This window comes from Xyrauchen texanus, chromosome 14 (genome assembly GCF_025860055.1).
Source record: "Xyrauchen texanus isolate HMW12.3.18 chromosome 14, RBS_HiC_50CHRs, whole genome shotgun sequence".
Classification (NCBI taxonomy): domain Eukaryota; kingdom Metazoa; phylum Chordata; class Actinopteri; order Cypriniformes; family Catostomidae; genus Xyrauchen; species Xyrauchen texanus.
The window spans coordinates 20,003,766-20,022,044 of NC_068289.1; the positions used below are offsets into that span (position 1 = coordinate 20,003,766).

An 18,279-nucleotide genomic window follows, 5' to 3' on the forward strand; every position below is an offset into this window, starting at 1 on the left:
TCTTCTGAATAATTTTGACTATAGAGTAAGTGAGGTATTGGTCAATGTTAAGTTCACCCCAAAATGACAATTCTATCATCATTTACTCACCCTCATGCCATCCCATGTGTATGATTTTCTTTCTTCAACAAATTAAGGTTTTTAGAAGAAAATTTCAGTACTGTAGGTCAATAAAATGCAAGTGGATGGTGATCAGCACTTTAAAGCAAAAAACTCCAAAAAGCCAACACAATTGTAAAAAAAGTTATCTATACAACCCAGTGGTTAAATTTATGTATTCTAAAGTTATACGATCGCTTTAGGTGAGAAACAGATCAATACTTAAGTCCTTTTCACTATAATTGTTTATTTCCAGTCGCTCTCCAAAGCGTATCCTCTAGGAGACTGCGTGTGGGAATGTTCACATGAGAATGGACATGATACAAACGGAAGTGCAGCTCAATTTGTTTCCATGAGAATTCTGTTTACAAGCTTAATTGTTTTACCTTTCATTTAAACATGCCAGTGCGCTGTCACGCGAGAGGTGGCGACATGGCGTGAACGAGTACTCGTAGGCGCTCTTTAGAGAGCGAACGATGGTAAACATTTATTGTGAAAAGTACTTAAATATTGATCTGATTTTCACCCAAAGAGATAATATTGCTTTAGAAGAAATTAATTTAACCACTAGAGTTGTGTGGATTACTTGTATTATGACTGTCAGTGCATTTTGGAGCTTTAAAGTGCTGATCACCATCCACTTGCATTGGATGGACCTACAGAGCTGAGATATTCTTCTAAAAATCTTCATTTGTGTTCTGTTGAAGAAAGAAGAAAGTCATATACATCTGAGATGGCATAAGGGTGAGTGAATGATGAGAGAATTTTCATTTTTCATCCCGATCAATCAAACCCGGATGTGGCGTTTGGAGCCCCGCCCATCACTCTTGTGTCATAAGGAAGCGCCGCTGTCTGTGATGTTTAATGTTGTTCGACGGAAAGCGTAAACTATTGTTTATTGACATTTTGAGCGTTACAACGGTGCGCAACCATGGGGAAATCTTTTGCCAATTTCATGTGCAAGAAAGATTTTCATCCTGCATCAAAATCCAACATAAAAAAGGCAAGTCGGATGTTTAAAACTAACGCTACTAGCACGATAAACTGCTATTAATGCCTTGGTGTTAACATTAGCGCACACCCGACTCGTTTAGTCTTTTAACTCTAAATGCAGACTAGTTTATTGGTGAATATGCACATGTAATTAATCATAAACGCCTTATATGTTTGTAGTGCTATCATGATTATTCGATTGCCTGTCCGTTGTCAGATTTTTCTCTAGAAGAGTGAGACAGTTACATTTATTTATATGATTAGAGACATACTCGTTGCTTTGTTTCTCAGGTATGGATTGCAGAGCAAAAATTAACATTTGACAAGAAGAAGCAGGAGGACCTGATGCAGGCTTACCTGAAGGAGCAGGACACCTACAACAACAGGTGACAGGACAGGATCCATGGTTACTTGTGTTGGAAATAACAATTATAGTGAAAAGGTAGTTTGCTTCATAAACTTTGGTGAGGTTACCAAATCACCTGTTGGTTGTTTTGCATTGCAGATTGTTAATGGGTGATGATCGTGTGAAAAATGGCCTTAATTTTATGTATGAAGCTCCACCGGGAGCATCCAAAGGTAACTGATAAACACACTTTCCAATGCAGTATCTTTTTCATCATGCTGTTAACATAAGAAAATTGTACTACTTCAAAACAGCAGTTTGCAGTTACACCAACAGAACATTTTGAGTTACTTTGATTACATTTATGAATTTGGCAGACACTGTTATCCAGTGTGCATTCAGGTATACATTTTGTCAGTCTGTTTCTTCCCTGGAAATAATAAATTAACTGAATAAAAGTTCCAAAATAGACTATAATCACAAGTATCCTGCTTAGCTAAACATGTTTTTAACCATGTCTTTTTCTCCATGTGCTTTCCGTCTTCCTGACTCTGAGCAGAAGAGACTAAAGAGGTAGTGTTCGTTTACATATTACAGTTTGCTCTTGTTTGCGATCTTGCTCTGCAATGCTGTGAAATTCTGATAAATGATAGATTTGTCAAATTTAAGAAAACACATTCTAGAGTTACAGCTCATAATGGCACTCAAGACGGTCCTCGTCACAGCTAAGAACCTCATAATACAATCTCCTTCTCTTTCTCAGGGAGGAGAATCTGAGTACAGGTTTGAGTGGCAAAAAGTGGCTCCTCGTGAAAAGTAAGTCCCTGAGTTCTGTTATCTAGATGGACACTTGTTCTCAGACATGGTGATGCTCATGTTGATGATCATTTGAACTTATCCATCAATTTTCTTTCTTCAGGTATGCAAAGGATGACATGAATATTCGTGATCAGCCTTTTGGGATTCAGGTGATTTTTATTTTTTTGTATATTGATTTATATTGCATCTGTATATGTAGATTAGCAGTTGTTGCTTATCCACTGATGTCTAACTGCAGTAAATCTGTATGTGCTCTGTGCTTGTTTCTTTAAATTAATTTGTTTTAGGTGCGGAATGTACGCTGTATCAAGTGTCATAAATGGGGTCATGTGAACACTGATCGTGAGTGTCCCCTTTTCGGCCTGTCAGGGATCAATGCCAGCTCTATGGCCAGTGATGAAGCAGGTATGTCAGTACTCTGTTTTTCTATAAATCACCACACTTACAGCTGCAGTGAACAAAGATTTCTTTTTCCTTCTCCCTCATCATATAAGGGTGTGTCATCGAATGTGGGCACTTTAGGCCCTGTGGATTTTTTCAAAAATAAACCTTAAGACAACCTTCTTACACATTCATTAGTTATGTTAATTTGTTCATTATGAGGTGAAAATGGCAATTAAAATTTTTTTTTTAAATAAAATTGCAGATTTTTTTTTTTTTGTCTTGCTAAGTTAATGTCATAGCTAGAATTGTATGTATCATAAATGCACACAATTAAATAATATTTTCTCTCAATAGTTAAATAGTTTTCTTCTTGCATCACATATATTTTATCTCAAGCATGCTCACTGTTGTCTTTTAGGTAAACAAGTACACTAACTTTTAAAACTACAATAAGTACTTGTTAATTGTTGTTCATGGTAGAAATGACCAACAAATGCCTGTAATTTGTGTAGAAATTGTATTGTATTTAGTTTTTTTTTTTGTATACAATAAATATCACAATTGTTTATTTTGCCCTTTTAGATTATCATAGTTTTTAAATTGTAATAATTTATATTTTTACTACAGATTTGTTTTTTTTAAAGTGATGGTTCACCCAAAAATGAAAATTCTCTTCTCATTTACTCAACCTCTTCTGAACACAAACAAAGATTTTTAGAAGAATATTTCAGCTCTATAGGTCCTTACAATGCAAGTGAATGTTGACTAGATTCCAAAAAACACAAAGGCAGCATAAAATATTCCATATGACTTCAGTGGTTAAATCCATGTCTTCAGAAGTGATATTATAAGTGTGAGTGAGAAACAGATCAGTACATATGTCACTTTTACTATAAATCTCCACTTTCACCATTACATTATTATTCTTTTGTTTTTGGCGATTTGCATTTCACCAATCTACTGGGAGAATTTAAAATAAAAAAGGACCTAAATATTGATCTGTTTCTCACCCACTCCTATCATATTACTTTTGAAGACATTGATTTAACTACTGTCTTATGGATTACATTCTGCTGTTATGTGATTTTTGGAGCTTCAAAGCTCTGGCCACCATTCACTTGCATTGTATGGACCTACAGCACTGAAATATTCTTCTAAAAATCTTTTGTGTTCAGTAGAAGAAAATCTAACACATCTGGGATAGCATGAGAGTGAGGGAATGATGAGCGAATTTCTATTTTTGGGTCTGGATTTGGAACAAGGGTCAAAACATAAAATCTATACATAAAAGGCAATTTGAAATGTAGCAAAATTAAATTAAATAATTGTAAAAACTTAGTTAAAATCTGTTAGTTTCAATACAAATCAAGCCCTTGGACATACATTTGCCTGTATTTAAAGGAACCCCTGTATAGTTTGATATACAGTGCATTCAGAAAGTATTCAGACCCCTTAATTTTTTGACATTAGGTTGCAGCCTTATGATAAAATGCTTTTAAATTATTTATTTTTTCACATCAGTCTACACTCCATACACAAATCCAGGTTGTGCTATGTGACACCAGCCAGCTCTCCTAAGCAACCAAATTGGCCCGGTTGCTAGGGAGGGTAGAGTCACTTGGGTCACGATTAGTGGTTCTCTCTCTCAAAGTAGGGCATGGTAAGATGTGTGTGGATCGGAGAATAGCATGAGCCTCCATATGCGTAGTCTCCGTGGTGTCATGCACAACAAGCCACGTGTTAAGATTGGCGGTCTCAGAAGCGGAGACAACTGAGACTTGTCCTCAGCCACCTGGATTGAGGTGAGTAACTGCGCCACCATGAGGACCTATTACGTAGTGGGAATTGGGCATTCCAAAAAAAAAAAACTATCACATTGACATAAGTATTCAGACCCTTAACTCAGATCTAAGTTGAAGGACCTTTGGCAGCGATTACAGCGTTAAGTATTTTGGGTACGATGAGACAAGCTTTGCACACCTGGATTCGGGGGTTTTCTGCCATTAGTCTCTGCAGATCCTCTCAAATTCTTTCAGGTTGGATGGGGACCGACGGTGGTCATTCAGGTCTCTCCAGAGATGTTGGATTGTTCAGAGTTGTCCCTAAGCTCTTGCCCAGATCGGTGGAGTGTTGAAATGATGGTTGTCCTTCTGCAAGTTTCTCCCATCTCCACACATGATCTCTGGAGTTCAACCAGAGTGACCATCGGGTTCTTGGTCACCTCTCTTACCAAGGCCCTTCTCCCCTGATTGCTCATTTTGGCAGGCGGACAGCTATAGGAAGAGTCCTGGTTGTTCCAAACTTCCATTTAAGAATTATGGCAGCCAGTGTGCTCTTGGGAACCTTCAATGCAGCCAAAATGATCTGTAGCCTTCCCCAGATCTGTGCCACGACACAATCCTGTCTCTGAGCTCTGCAGGCAGTTCCTTTGACCTTGGCTTGGTTTTTTCTGATATGTATTTTCAGCTGTGAGACCTAATATAGACAGGTGTGTGTGCCAATTTGCCACAGGTGGACTCTAATCAAAGTGTAGAAACTTCTCAAAGATGACCCAGAGAAATGGATGCACCTGAGCTAAATTTCAAGTGTCATATCAAAGGGTCAGAATACTTATGTCAATGTGATATTTCAGTTTTGTCTTTTTAATAAATTTGCAAAGTTATAAAAAATATGGTTTTTGCTGTGTCATTATGGGATATGAAGTGTAGATTTATGTGTGTAAAAAATAATAATATATATATTATAAAATATTTTAGCATAAGGCTGCAACATAACAAAATGTGAAAAAGGCGTCTGAATACTTTCTGAATGCACTATGTATAGAGTGCTCCACTTGATCTTTATTGCAGATACTTTCCTGTATAAGGGCGTTCAGACCGTTAGATGGCGACAATGTAGTGTAGTATAATAATACACCAACTGCATTGTGGGACTCTGTCAATAAAAACATGATTTCAGATTTATTTAATTCTAATTATAGAAAATATGAATATTTATCTTGATGGTATTAAATAAATATACTGATGGCAGGTTTATAATATGATTTTCATATCATTCAAAAGAAATGAATGATATGAAAATCATATTAAGTTTGTTAAAGAGTAGGATATTAGAATAGTTTTTAAATATAAAGTTTTACATTATTCAAGTAGTAAGATCAATGTTGTGTGTGTGTGTGTGTGTGGGTGTGGGGTACAGAAATACTTTTGTTGCAGTCAAGCTTAGGTGGATGCACGCTACTCTTATGTTGGCAGAAAATAGCCATTATTGTGTATTCAGTTTGGTTGAAATAATTCTGTAGGCTTTATCCAGCTGGAAGACAAGTGAGTTGATTTGGTGTGTCTTTACGTTAACAAAGCCAGTTGTGTACATCTCTCAGCGGGGGGCACGGTCACACATTATTTATTCTGAAAGAGTGATTTTGTCCTAACAGGTCCATCAATGCACCCCTCCGAGTTAATGGCAGAGATGCGAAACAGTGGGTTTGCTCTGAAGAAATGTGTCCTTGGGAGGGACACGACCATGTGTGATCCAGCACAGGTAATCACTTTCTGCACAAATAAGACCAATGATAGTCTTGCCTGGCACTTGGTGTGTGATTTGAAGAAAAATGTCCACTCGCCTGGCTCACAGGCGATTCCCATCAGTGCAAGTTGAGGGGTTAGGCACGAACTGACGAGACCAACAACTACAATTACAAGAGAAGAGAGCACCCACATACTTTATTTCATGCTATCTTCTCACCTCTGTGTTTGTGCTCGAGTATCATTTAGTTCAGCCTCTTGTATGTGTATGGTCAGTGGGCCTAATGATTGTATCTGTGTGTGTTTGCTAATGTTTTTTTTTTCATGCTGCAGGAGTTTGTGGGCAGTGAAGGTGAAGAGGATCCTGAGGTGGAGTTCCTGAAGTCCTTGTCCACCAAACAAAAGCAGAAACTGCTCCGGTATGACTGATCAGTGGTGTTTGCTAAGGCAAGCATCACTGTTACTGATGCTGATACTTCAGTTCAGAATTTACACAATCGATTGCAACTAAATGTTTTAATGTCCATAGTCATTGGAAAGTAGAAATTAATATCTATATTTGATAACTTTATAATTTACACTACTGTTCAAAAGTTGGGAAACACTATGACATTTTAATTCACTTTTCCCCATTAGAAAACTTGACCGCCTTGAAAAGAAAAAGGAGAAGAAGAGTAAAAAGGAGAAAAAGAAGAACAAAAAGAAGCAGAAAAAGAAACCAACCAAGAGTGAGAGTTCGACCAGCAGCTCTTCAGACAGCAGTGACAGCAGCAGTAGCGACTCTGAGGATGACAAACACTCTGGAAAGAAAGCCAAGAAAAAAAGCAAAAGCAAGAGAAGGAGAGATGCTTCCAGTGACGGCAGCTCTGAGACAAAGCTTGATAAACACAAGCAGGGGAACGATCGCTCCCACAGTCTGGACTCCAAACAGACTTGCTCAAAACCGCACTCTCCGACACGCAATGAGCAAAGCGGAAGAGCAGTGAAGAGTCAAAGATCACCAGGCGACAAGGACAGAACGAGATTGGATGGCATAGAGAGATTGAGGGATGAGAAAGAGAGGCACAGGAGTAGGAGTAATGAGAGGGGAAGAGATAAAAGAGACAGGAGCAGAAGCCCTCCGAGATGGCGGGATGAGAATGAGAGAGGTAAGGAGAGACGCGGGAGCATGAGCAGGGAGAGAGGGAGAGAAAGAAGAGACCGGAGCAGAGAACGAGAGAAGGCTAAGAGAGAAAGGGGCAGAAGTTGTGATAGAGAAAGTGATGGTGATGGAAATGTGAAAAGGAGTGTCAGTCGGGAACGAGGGAGGGGTCGACAAAAACTGAGCAGAATTAATAGCAGAGATGTTGAGAAAAGGAAAGACAAGGGCAAAGGAAAATAGTTGAAATGGACTCAAGTTAGTTTGGCTTCCTCTACTATATTGTCTCATTTTAAATAAAAACAAAATGGTTCAGCCAAAAATAAAAACTTACCCTTATGTCATTCCAAAACTTTTACTTTCTTTCTGGGAACAAATTTACCTTAAAATGAATGGTACCATGGACTTGGGCTTTGTGTTCCACAAAAGAGTCAAGGTTTGGATGGGCATGAGGGTGAGAAAACGAAAATGGAGTAGTTTAACAAAAATAATTGGCTCATTATTTACTCGCCCTCATCCCATCTCAAACTCAAATGACTTTCTTTCTTCTGCAAAAAATAAACACAGATTTTTTTTTTAGAAGGAGATATGATCTTTATATCCAATGCAAGTAAATGGGGTCCAACACTTTCTAGCTCCAAAAATGACAAAGGCAGATAAATCCATATGACTTGAGTGGCTTAATCCATGTCTTTTGAAGTTACACAGTTGGTCTTTGGTGAGAAAAATACCAAAATGTGACTCCTTTTTCACTCTTATCTTGTGCAGAATGCTGTACTGTTATGCTAACTTTTATGTCTTTTTTGGAGCTTGAAAGTGTTGGACCCCAATGACTTGCATTGTATGATATAAACTCATCAAAGAAACTATCTTTGTGTATATAAAGTAAGTCATACAAGTTCGAGATGACATAAGGGGGAGTAAATGATAGAGAATTTTCATTTTTGGGTGAACTATTCTTTTAATTTGTGGCAGTGTTTGTATTTTTGCCAGAAGAGGGCGCCATGAGAATGTAGAAACTGTACACTTCTGAAACCAGAAATTAAAATGATGTTTGACTCATTCTTTAAGGGTGTTTTAAATATGGTTTATGTGATGTCTTGGAACAACATGTGTTGGTGCATTTTTAAGTTTCTTTTTACAAAATGCAAATCAGATATTGCCAAATGTAGTTTGTGTCTGAATATCTATTGTTTCCTTGTAAAATGTAATGGGGAAAACATTTCTTAAACACTGATCTTATGATGCTTGAATTGCATTCATTTCTACAAAACTTAATACCAATATAATATATTAATAACTCTTTCAGCTTTAATATTGTTTCAGGGCTTAAACATGTGGTGTTTCTTTAAATGGGATTTGGGACTTCCTACACCTAATTGTGACATGGTGGTTTTAATTCAGCAGTGTAAACAACTTAAGTTACCCTAAAAATGTGCTTCCTGTGGTAACATCTAAATTAACTGCTTTTATTCAAGTTATTATATTTCATTATTTAATCTGAATCACCTGATTACAGTTGGTGACACCATCGAAAGTAATTGTTAAGGGTCTGTAGGACAACTAAAGTTAAGATACCTAGGGTAATAAGTACGAGGCTATTCTCACTAACTAAATGTTTTCTTAACTTTTGGGGTTTCTTTCAACCAGTTCTAACTCGGATAGAAATAGCTCTTTGTTAACAACTGCACATTTTCAATTTTTTCTGTGACTGTTTCATGGGCGTCAATTTTTATTTTTTTTTTTTAAAGTGGTGGCGACATCCGCGTCACTGGCGAAACTCATGAATATGAATTAGTTTATGCGCAGATAATGTTTTACTGTTTTGATAAAAAGTATGTCTTGTTAACCAATTCAAGCACTCCAATAAACATTCTACATAATTGATTTTGATAACTTGATCTGTATATCTAATACTATCAGTTCTGGGATTTTGTTTGTCAGAATACAAGGATCAGTTAGATAGACTGTTGTGAGAATGACCCGCTAATACAAAGAATACGGGGTTCTAATCCGCCCTAATATAACTTTAATTTAGTAGATTACATCTGTATGTCGGTTGATATATTGCATGAGGGGTGGGACATATGACAGGCGCATATATATATATATATATATGAGATGAATAATTCAATCCTACATTTCTGCGATGCCAAAGTTACCACAAATGTTTTTTAAGATATACGCATTTCAATGTAATAATTGTTGTTATCCTATTAAATTGTTCATTTTTTTTTTTAAACAAAATTAAATGAATAAAACTCAAACAAATTTACGGTTGATTTTGTTAAAGATTATTCAATTCAATGTAGGCCTAAATGACCAATGTACGAAACCATTATTAAACTCGTGTGAAATAGCTATAACGCAATACCTCACTTTATAAATATTTTTGTAATATTTAAATGAGCCCAAGGGTGGCGCTGAAATATAAAAAAGTCGAAGAAATTGCAATTAATTTATTTAGCCTTATTGAACAATTTTAGTTTCGACATTTTTCAGTCCTACTGAAAATCCAAATTTGACAGTAGAACGTTTAAAGTTAAAGGATTAATATAGTATTAATAATTTCACTTTAATTTGTAAACATGAGCAGTTTTGAAGTGCTTGCAGGGATTTGAAGTGCTGGAGAGATCAAACAGGAGCGCTACTCCGGCCGCGTGGAAACTCGCATATTGCCGTCACGGCTGAGTTTCACGCGCTGCGGCCGCTGTTTGATCTCTATTTTATTACCGGGCGCAAACAAAGCTGATTTCTGTCTTGCGCACAGTCAGAGGACATTCCAGGAAAACGCGAACAAAAGGCCGTGAGCGACAGCGCTACTGTCCGCAACCCCAGGCGTATCATTCCCCTCCAAAAGACTGAAAAGCACTTGGATCTTGTCCATGTATAAGCCCCCGTTTGTAAATCTTAATAGAACCATATAATTGTAAAGCGTGCTCGTGAATGCCTTCACGCCCAAATAGCGCCCATTTCCGTAACACAAATTTTGAATTGTGTGCAATAAACTCGTTGCATCCTACATTAACTTTTAAAAGGCTCAGAATTGCGTTCTGCGCACCTGATATATGGAGAAACATTGCCTAAATTGTAGCAAGACCGAAATTATTTATGTTCTTTTTAATAACCTGTGATTATTTAACCACTACATTTTAAAAATAAATGATTTATATACACACATTTTATTTATTTATTTGCAAAAAATGTTACGAGTCCCTTAAATGACAATGGACCATTTTCTACTTGTGATTTTTTTTCCTGTTCTAAACCGGCCACCAGCACACAAAAGGATGAGATTAATTTTCGTCTGTTGCCTCTATGTAGACTGGTCAATTTACCTTGTACCAGAGCAAGTGGTTTGAGCAGACGCACAGCCCTAACGAGATGCAGGCTGGGGCTTGAGCTGTAATTATTCCGGAGTTTCAGTGGGATCGGACGCTGCACTGGATAAACACAAAGAAGTCAGAGAGCATCCTTGAACCTTTTCAGTACAGGGCCACTGATATTCAAATAACAGCGAGGGACCATTTGACTGTGAGAGCATTTTAAATTCAACATTTGCATAAGGTCTCTCCCCATTTCCCCTTTCAAAAGTGGCATCCAGAAAAGGGGGGGCAAGACTGGGAAAAAACTGTTCCCATAACACCAAATCAAGTGTAGCGTTTTATAAAAGCTAAAGGAGGCTTTATGCCTTCAGCCCTCTCTCGGATGGACATTTTCCGTTTGACATGCAAATTTAAGCAGTTAATTTGAGCGATTCAAATAAATATTCAGAGGCCCTTTGTCACCGAATCCCTTCGGAAAATGTGCGATAAAGAGCCTCTGAACAAATGATGTCTCGGAGAGTAATTAGATATTTGATAAGACACGAATCCCTAATCGCCAATACAAGGCACATGGGGCTGCGATGCGCTCCGAGTCATAATTACTAATACTATTTAACAAGATATTCATTTAGACAAAATGCCTTTCAGGGGCATTAACTATTGATTTATTCCACTTGGAAAAACGAGTCCATATTATCGACATTTAGGCTGTAAATACGCCCACGATTCAATCCTAAAATTTAAGGAAACATTCACAATAATTTCCATGAATGCCAAGACTATATTTGTCTAAATTTGACAAAATAATTTGCTATATGAAAACATTTGCATCAGACAACCCAAGCCTTCGATTTTAAATACCTTTAATTACAAAATGAAAGCCTTATAAGCGTGACTTTTTACAATTAAACATTTATATATTTTTAGCAAGGTAAAGGAAATGTTAACTGAATTTTAAATAGCCGTGTAACATACAAACTGACATCCACAAAGTGCGTCGAATGGAAAGAAAATTCCTTGAATTTCAGAATCCACCACAAAACAATAATAAGTAACATTTACAGAAAAAAATAACATATTTGTGTGGATATATGTACACAATTAGCGCAACCGGCAGGCGTGGCTATTTAGTTCCCTCTTTTGCGCAGTGATCCAAACCAAATGTCCTCTCTTAAAACACTGAGCCTTGACAAGAATCAATCGTCCTGAAAGATGAGGTGTTTGTGCAATGTGCAGAAATAGCCAGTGTTGTACTGAATTTGCCGTTTCCACTTCTTACGAGTCATAAAGTATTGTTTTTTTTTCCCCTCAACAAGAAATGAAGAATACTCAAAGTTTTTCACATACTCCAGACCCGTTTTCTTTTCTTGATTCATCACCCATAAGGAGGAAAATGCATTTTGAGGTCATGTTGTTCAGGACTCGTTGTGTGGAGACTGATCTTTGACCGTGACCCGTGGGTTCACACCTTCTAAAATCAGTTCCGGCGACTCTGACCTGGGGGTCTCCAGGTTGCTGGTGTCGGTGTCACTGTCGCTGCCCTTTTTGCCTCCTCCTCCAGCGGTGTGTGTTTTGATGTGTTTGCTCAAGTGGTCACTCCGCATAAAGCGCTTGTTGCACACCGGGCAAGCGAATCTTTTCTCCCCCGTGTGAGTGCGCAGGTGCCTCTGGAGCTCGTCTGATCTGGTGAACCTTTTGCCGCAAAAAAGCCAGTTGCACACAAAGGGCCTCTCGCCGGTGTGCCATCTCAAATGAGCTTTGAGGTGAGACGTTTTGCCGTAGACTTTGCCGCAGCCCGGGATGTGACAGCTATGGAGTCCTTTCCTCCGCAGGCTGGCACCGGCAGGCCCGAGCCGCTCGGCCTCCTGGCAGTTCGGGCAGTCGCACGTGGCCCGTCCGGAGTATCTCCTTGAGGACCGGGAGGAGGTTCCTATGCCCGAGCTGGCGCATGATATCATAGCGTTCGTAGCCGACGCGTCCGTGTACGTGGGGATCACAGTTTTGAAGCCTTCCTGCGTCAACAGGTGTTGGCTTGTTGACAGGAGGTGGGACGCCGTGGGGCTGATGCCGGTGGAGCTGAACGCGGAGTGGGTGAGGCTGGAGAAATCCGGATTGTAGCCGCTGAGCTGAGAGTGGATAGCCTGTGGAGTTCCGGAGTGCAGCGAAGTTTGCAAAGTGCTGGCCGGATTTTGAACCTCGAGCCACGAGCCCGGGTTCGTGTGCACGTCCCACCAGGCAGACGCCCCGTTCGCCACCTCGCCCGAGATGGTGGAGTGGAAGCCAGACTTGTACCACGACTCGTACGGATGAGCCATGCCAACCCGCGGGTACAGAGTCTCTGCCGAGGAATGAACTTTGGAAATGAACGCGGACTGTCCCGACTCCTGCGAGGAAACGCTTGCCGTGTTGGAGAACAAGCTGCCGTATTCGGCGGAGAACGCTGATGACGTTGGCGAGGTAGAGGCCAGACAGAAAGCGCTGTTGCCCGTGCCGGTGGTGCTCGTTAAACCGGAGGTGCTCCGGCTTGTCGCGACTGTGAATCCGGGCAGGCTGGATCCCAAGTTGCAGCTCGAAGAGGATCTTTTCCAGGGATGAAATCCACTTTTTGAAAACGCACTGGAGTCGGGCAATGTCGTCAGAGGACTGGTGTTGCCGATTTTGTTGCAGGTTGCAGCCAGCATAGCTAAAGGGGTAGTTCCAAACCGCGGCTCTTCCTGTGTGGATGAAAAGTTTGTGCCATTTATTACACTTTGAAACACAGTGTACAATAAGTCTTAAATCACTCGCCATTGCAATATTACAGCACGAAGGAAAAGTTTCATAGGAGTGCAAACTTTGCCTTTATGTCTTCATAAAACAATTTTGTAAAATATAAAACTCCACAAACACAAACTTCACAATAACAAACGTTTCCTAAGAATAATCTGTAAACTACAATAAGCAGTAAAAATAATAAATGCTTATTTGTAGCGTATTAGAACATTTTCATTTTTGCTGCAGGGTTGTTGTGTTTTCACACAGATTTTTGAAGATTTTAAAGTTCTGCTTATTATTACATTGTAGATTCTTCAAATCAGGGTGTCAACACATAGTTAGTTTTCCAAAGAATTATAGAATAAAAAAGTTATTTGTGGAAATGTAAAAGGTTCTCCTACCTATATGTCATCACCAGGCTGTGAAGCTGTTTTTGGTTCAAATTATAACTTTTATTTTCAGGAGTGAAAATAAAAGTCATTGAAAAGTTCGAGGGCAAGCATGCAACATTGCTAAGGCTAAAGAGAAGAGAAAATACAGTTAAAACAAATGACTACTTACCCCAAGTATAGATGTAGCCATATCCAGGCCCTTTCCTAGACCAAATAGTTGACGAGAACAATGACTCAGTGTTCCAGTGTGACTGAACGAGAATGCGCTGAAGCTTTACTCTCTCTACTCGAGTTGTATAGTGAGCGCGTGCTTTGAAGTACAGCTGGCTGCGATACTCAGCCAATCTGAGCGCGCGACGAGTCGCGTCCGACCAATAAGCGACAAGACCATGACAGAACTACTAAAGCTGCACGTCAATCAATGTCTGGTGTACTGATCCCACTGTCAAGCAATAAGCCTTCAGCTATTTTCAACGTTTTATATGTTATATAAATATATATATCTGGACATCAAGGCAGAATATCTTCATAGACTGTAGTGCTCAGCTCATATTGGTATTTAATAGTCACCTTGCGGTGGTAAGATTCTCATCTTGACTTTATGCATGATATCCTCAAATATGTGTTTCGTTTGTTTGGGCATGTGCACACGCCTTTGCGTAAAATGAAAGAATCATGCGCGCAAGCGTTTCGGCCATTCTTAAATGTGATCCTTGTTAATATTGTTAGTTATCAGTTAAACGTGTTATGTGTCAGTTTTATTGTGTTCAAGGACTACAACTAAAACGATATTTCTGTTTAAGATTGTTAACGTTATTATTAAGTAGCCATGTTTTTCCGGTACAATGCTTATAACGTGTCAGTGTCACCTTGTGTCTATTATTATTATTATTAAGAACTGTTTTTTATTTGATTTTTTTCGTTTTAAAATGATTTGGTGAAACCAAATGTCAAAAATATATATTCATATTTCAAATTAGAACCAGTCACCGAAATGCAAGACATTACCTTGGATGAAGGAGATGGAGGGGCAACACTATCACAACAGGTGCGTTACACTTTGTGTGTGTGTGTGTGTGTGTGTGTGTGTGTGTGTGTGTGTGTGTGTGTGTGCGTGTGTGGCGGGGGTTAAAGTTTGGGGGTGTTCAAGCGCGCGTGCGCTTACCCTAGCTATTCCTTTAAATACCTTCTGATGAGCACATGACCCAAAACCTCATGAAATCATCGAAAAACATCTTCACAAATGGACTACCTTTGACACAATACCTAATACTAAATTCTGTCGATAAAATATATAATAGGCCTAATAAATACATTAAAAAACTTTCAGACGAAGAACAGAGATAAAATATTTATCTACGATTTTTTTGGTTCTTTTTTTTCCTCAGTATTTTTTTTTAAATATAAAGATCAATGCATTATAAAAGACTGTTGCGCTGCTTGTTAAAACATTTAAGGGTAATGACATAATATAACAATAGTGCTGCTTATCGCCGTCCTTTTAAAAGTTAAAGCAATTTTCTTGAGAATTGCCGTGCCGAAACGCTGTGCATTACAGTATTCAAAATGACCAAAGAATGCGCTATTATAGCGGCTGAATGCTGCCAGTCATGCTGGATGCAATTTTCTCCAAAGCGCTTTGCTTTAAATTCCCTCCTATGGAGAGAGCTAGGGAATATAAAACAATTTATTCAAATCCGAGTCTCGAAAATAGCTTGATTTCCGCAATCACCGCAAATTGACGGAGGAACAATTAACACTATTAAACGGCTGCTCAGCATAAAGAAATTGGCCCGAGGCTCATAGAGGTCTAAGATACATTTTTAGATTCATAGATGCATGCACATGCACTGCGTGCCCGTGTAATGAAATACAATTGTGGCATCGAAGCTGTAGACTGTTTCATATTTCTCAACAGTTCAGGCATAATGTGTCAAAGATGAGACTCCCAAATAATATATAAATGATGAATAGCCCATATTGATTTCACCTAGAGTAGTTTCGAAATGGGAGTTAAATGGACTATATTTATTAAACGCATTAAACTGTGCAGTTCTTTTAAGATGGGTTGACTTTGTATATTTATTAAACCTTTATTTATTTATTTATTTATTTTTGTTTTTTTTAACTGTTCCTTCATTTACAAATCAGTAAGTTATCCTACACCGCAATTTTCCTAACCATTTTTGTTTATTGCATCGTATCCAACTAATAGGAGCTTAGATCACTTCTTTATCATAAAGAACCTTTAACGTCTATGGAAACTTTCCAATGCACAAAATGTTCTTAGTAATGGGAAAAAAAAATTTTTAGATTGGAAAAATGTTATTCAAAATGGTTCTTTTGAGTTCATTTCACTAAAATGTTATTTGGGGTACCAAAAATGGTTCTTCTATGGCATTGCTGTGAAACACATTTTTTGGAACCTTTATTTTTAAGAGTGTAGAATAAATAATAATGATGTATAATTTTTGAATTGTATAAAAAAACAGTAAGTCTGGTGCCAGGAGAGCTCCTTTCTGAGGTAATTGGGAGCCTATTACAAGTCATTAGATTGACCAATGTACCTTAAACAATGTGAGTGATTTATTTGGTAAGAACAAAACGCTGTGCATCTATTGTCTTGAATGACGATATACATCCATCACAGCGTTAAACAACACAAGATGAATGATTAATTCGGGCCTATTCATTAGGACAAGGGTCTGGTCGACTCCAAAACCTCTATATTCTTACAGAGGCAAGAGAGGAGAATTTTTTGTCGGTTGTCGTTGGGATTAATTTGTCCCCACCCTTAAGAGGTTTGTGGATAATTAACTAATCTGGCTCATTTTAAATCCCTCTCTACTACAGGTCCTTCACTTGATCACCCCAAACGGGCTGGTTTCCTCCCTCTAACAATTCAAAGAGAGACAAAACAAATATTAACTCGCGTCTCAGTTAAATCCATCGTTTTTGCAAATCGTGCCACTTCTCAAGGGAATATGCAGGTTGGTTTTGTGGTTAAATGCCTCTGTCTTTGCAACTGTTTTGAGACCGGCATTACAGTGTATTTGCGCACTTCATAATTTTGACAATAAAACAAATGTCAGTTATGTTCGTTGACATGTTCAAGCATGTTAAATAATTCTAGTGTCGAACCAAATGCTGGCTGGTTGAAGAATATGTCCTCATCTATTTTCATGCTATAGCAGAATACCGCTTTGTTGTTGCTGTTTATGTAATTAAATCATTGATAAAAATCGACGGGTGAAATACATGCTGGTGGCGCATTTGGCGCAAAACAAAGCGACAAATCTGACAGATGTTTGATGGGATGATAAATACAGGGATCTTAGAGGATGGGATTTTTACTTGCTTTTCCTCAGTTTGCTCTTTAATTTACTCCTAAAACAAAAAATGTCTTTATATTTGGTGTGTGTGCATTGCTTTTTAGTTACACTAAAGACTTTGTGGAAACGCACAGGTCTAGAATTTAAACACTTTTTAAATTGTCCATTGTTCATTATGTCGAAATCCAGAGTCAGGTGCATTTTACTGGCCCACAGTTTATCTGCATAGTCCAACATTTTAAAAAGAGGAGCAAAGCATCACATATTCAGGTTACAGCCTCATGTGTTCACTTCAATATACAAACGCTGTGATCTTATCTGTGCACATGACATTCTGATTAATTCTTTATTTCTAGTCTTTTTGCTCATAGACAATACCCTGTGTGTGGATCTTTCTGAAAAGTAGCATGCGGGTCATGGGGTATGATGCCGTGATTGTTCTGAAGTGGCCGGTGAATGCTGTCTATTATTCTTCCCGTGTCTGATGCTCGCGTCAGAGCAACTGCGATACATTAATGTATGCCTACTTGGAAATTTGCATGTGTATAGCATGGGCATTTTATTTATTCTCTGAGGTGGTTGTTAAAGTTTACTATTTCGTTTAGTCTGTGTAGCTGTGGAATACTGTCATGCTATTTTTGTACATTACTTAATTATTTATATATTATTTTTGGTTTTAATCCAATTTAATACGTACAACGTGTGTTTAATAATTTATTGTTGCATATATAATTTATACGAGAAAAAAGGGTATTCATTGTTATGTTATGTTAGGTATTGTTCTTAGACACTTTTGTCGCTACTGTTTCGAAAACTCAGTCATTCCAGAGTCTCTTTCTTTCAGTACACTGTCATGTTTGTGGCGCGCGGAGGCTCCAGCTCAGATAAACACACGCGCCAACAGGTGCTTAGTGAAAAATCCCTCGAATCTCGGCTCAAAAACGACACGACGTGCCTCTCGTCTATAATTTCTAGCGCAGAGGGTTGAGTTGTGTTTGGATAAAGTACTGCGGTCCACTACTGCTAATCTCTGCACTCTGCAGTGATCGTGTGACTGACGGCTCTATCCGATTGAGTTTTAGCTCGTCTGAGATCTCTATACAGCTGGATTCATCAGCAATAAAAAAGAAAGAAAGAAGAAGATTATCCCTTGTGCGACCTTCGGTACATTT

The 18,279-nt window shown here is 38.4% G+C and overlaps 2 protein-coding genes across 2 annotated transcripts; one reads left to right on the forward strand and one right to left on the reverse strand.

Annotated features, from left to right (window-relative positions):
• Positions 1-943: 943 nt before the first annotated feature.
• cir1 (corepressor interacting with RBPJ, CIR1) lies at positions 944-9,502 on the forward strand. The gene is made up of 10 exons (XM_052142342.1): positions 944-1,102; positions 1,384-1,478; positions 1,598-1,671; positions 1,998-2,011; positions 2,202-2,254; positions 2,358-2,406; positions 2,545-2,662; positions 6,075-6,181; positions 6,499-6,584; positions 6,802-9,502. Exons 1-10 carry the CDS (start codon positions 1,031-1,033, stop codon positions 7,544-7,546), a joined length of 1,413 nt encoding a protein of 470 aa, XP_051998302.1. The 5' UTR covers positions 944-1,030; the 3' UTR covers positions 7,547-9,502.
• Positions 9,503-11,486: 1,984 nt separating this feature from the next.
• Positions 11,487-14,049, reverse strand: sp9 (sp9 transcription factor). Its single transcript, XM_052142346.1, has 2 exons — positions 13,945-14,049; positions 11,487-13,343 (listed from the first exon to the last, which is right to left on the reverse strand). The coding sequence occupies exons 1-2, from the start codon at positions 13,963-13,965 to the stop codon at positions 12,045-12,047; spliced, it is 1,320 nt and encodes a 439-aa protein (XP_051998306.1). The 5' UTR covers positions 13,966-14,049; the 3' UTR covers positions 11,487-12,044.
• Positions 14,050-18,279: the final 4,230 nt, after the last annotated feature.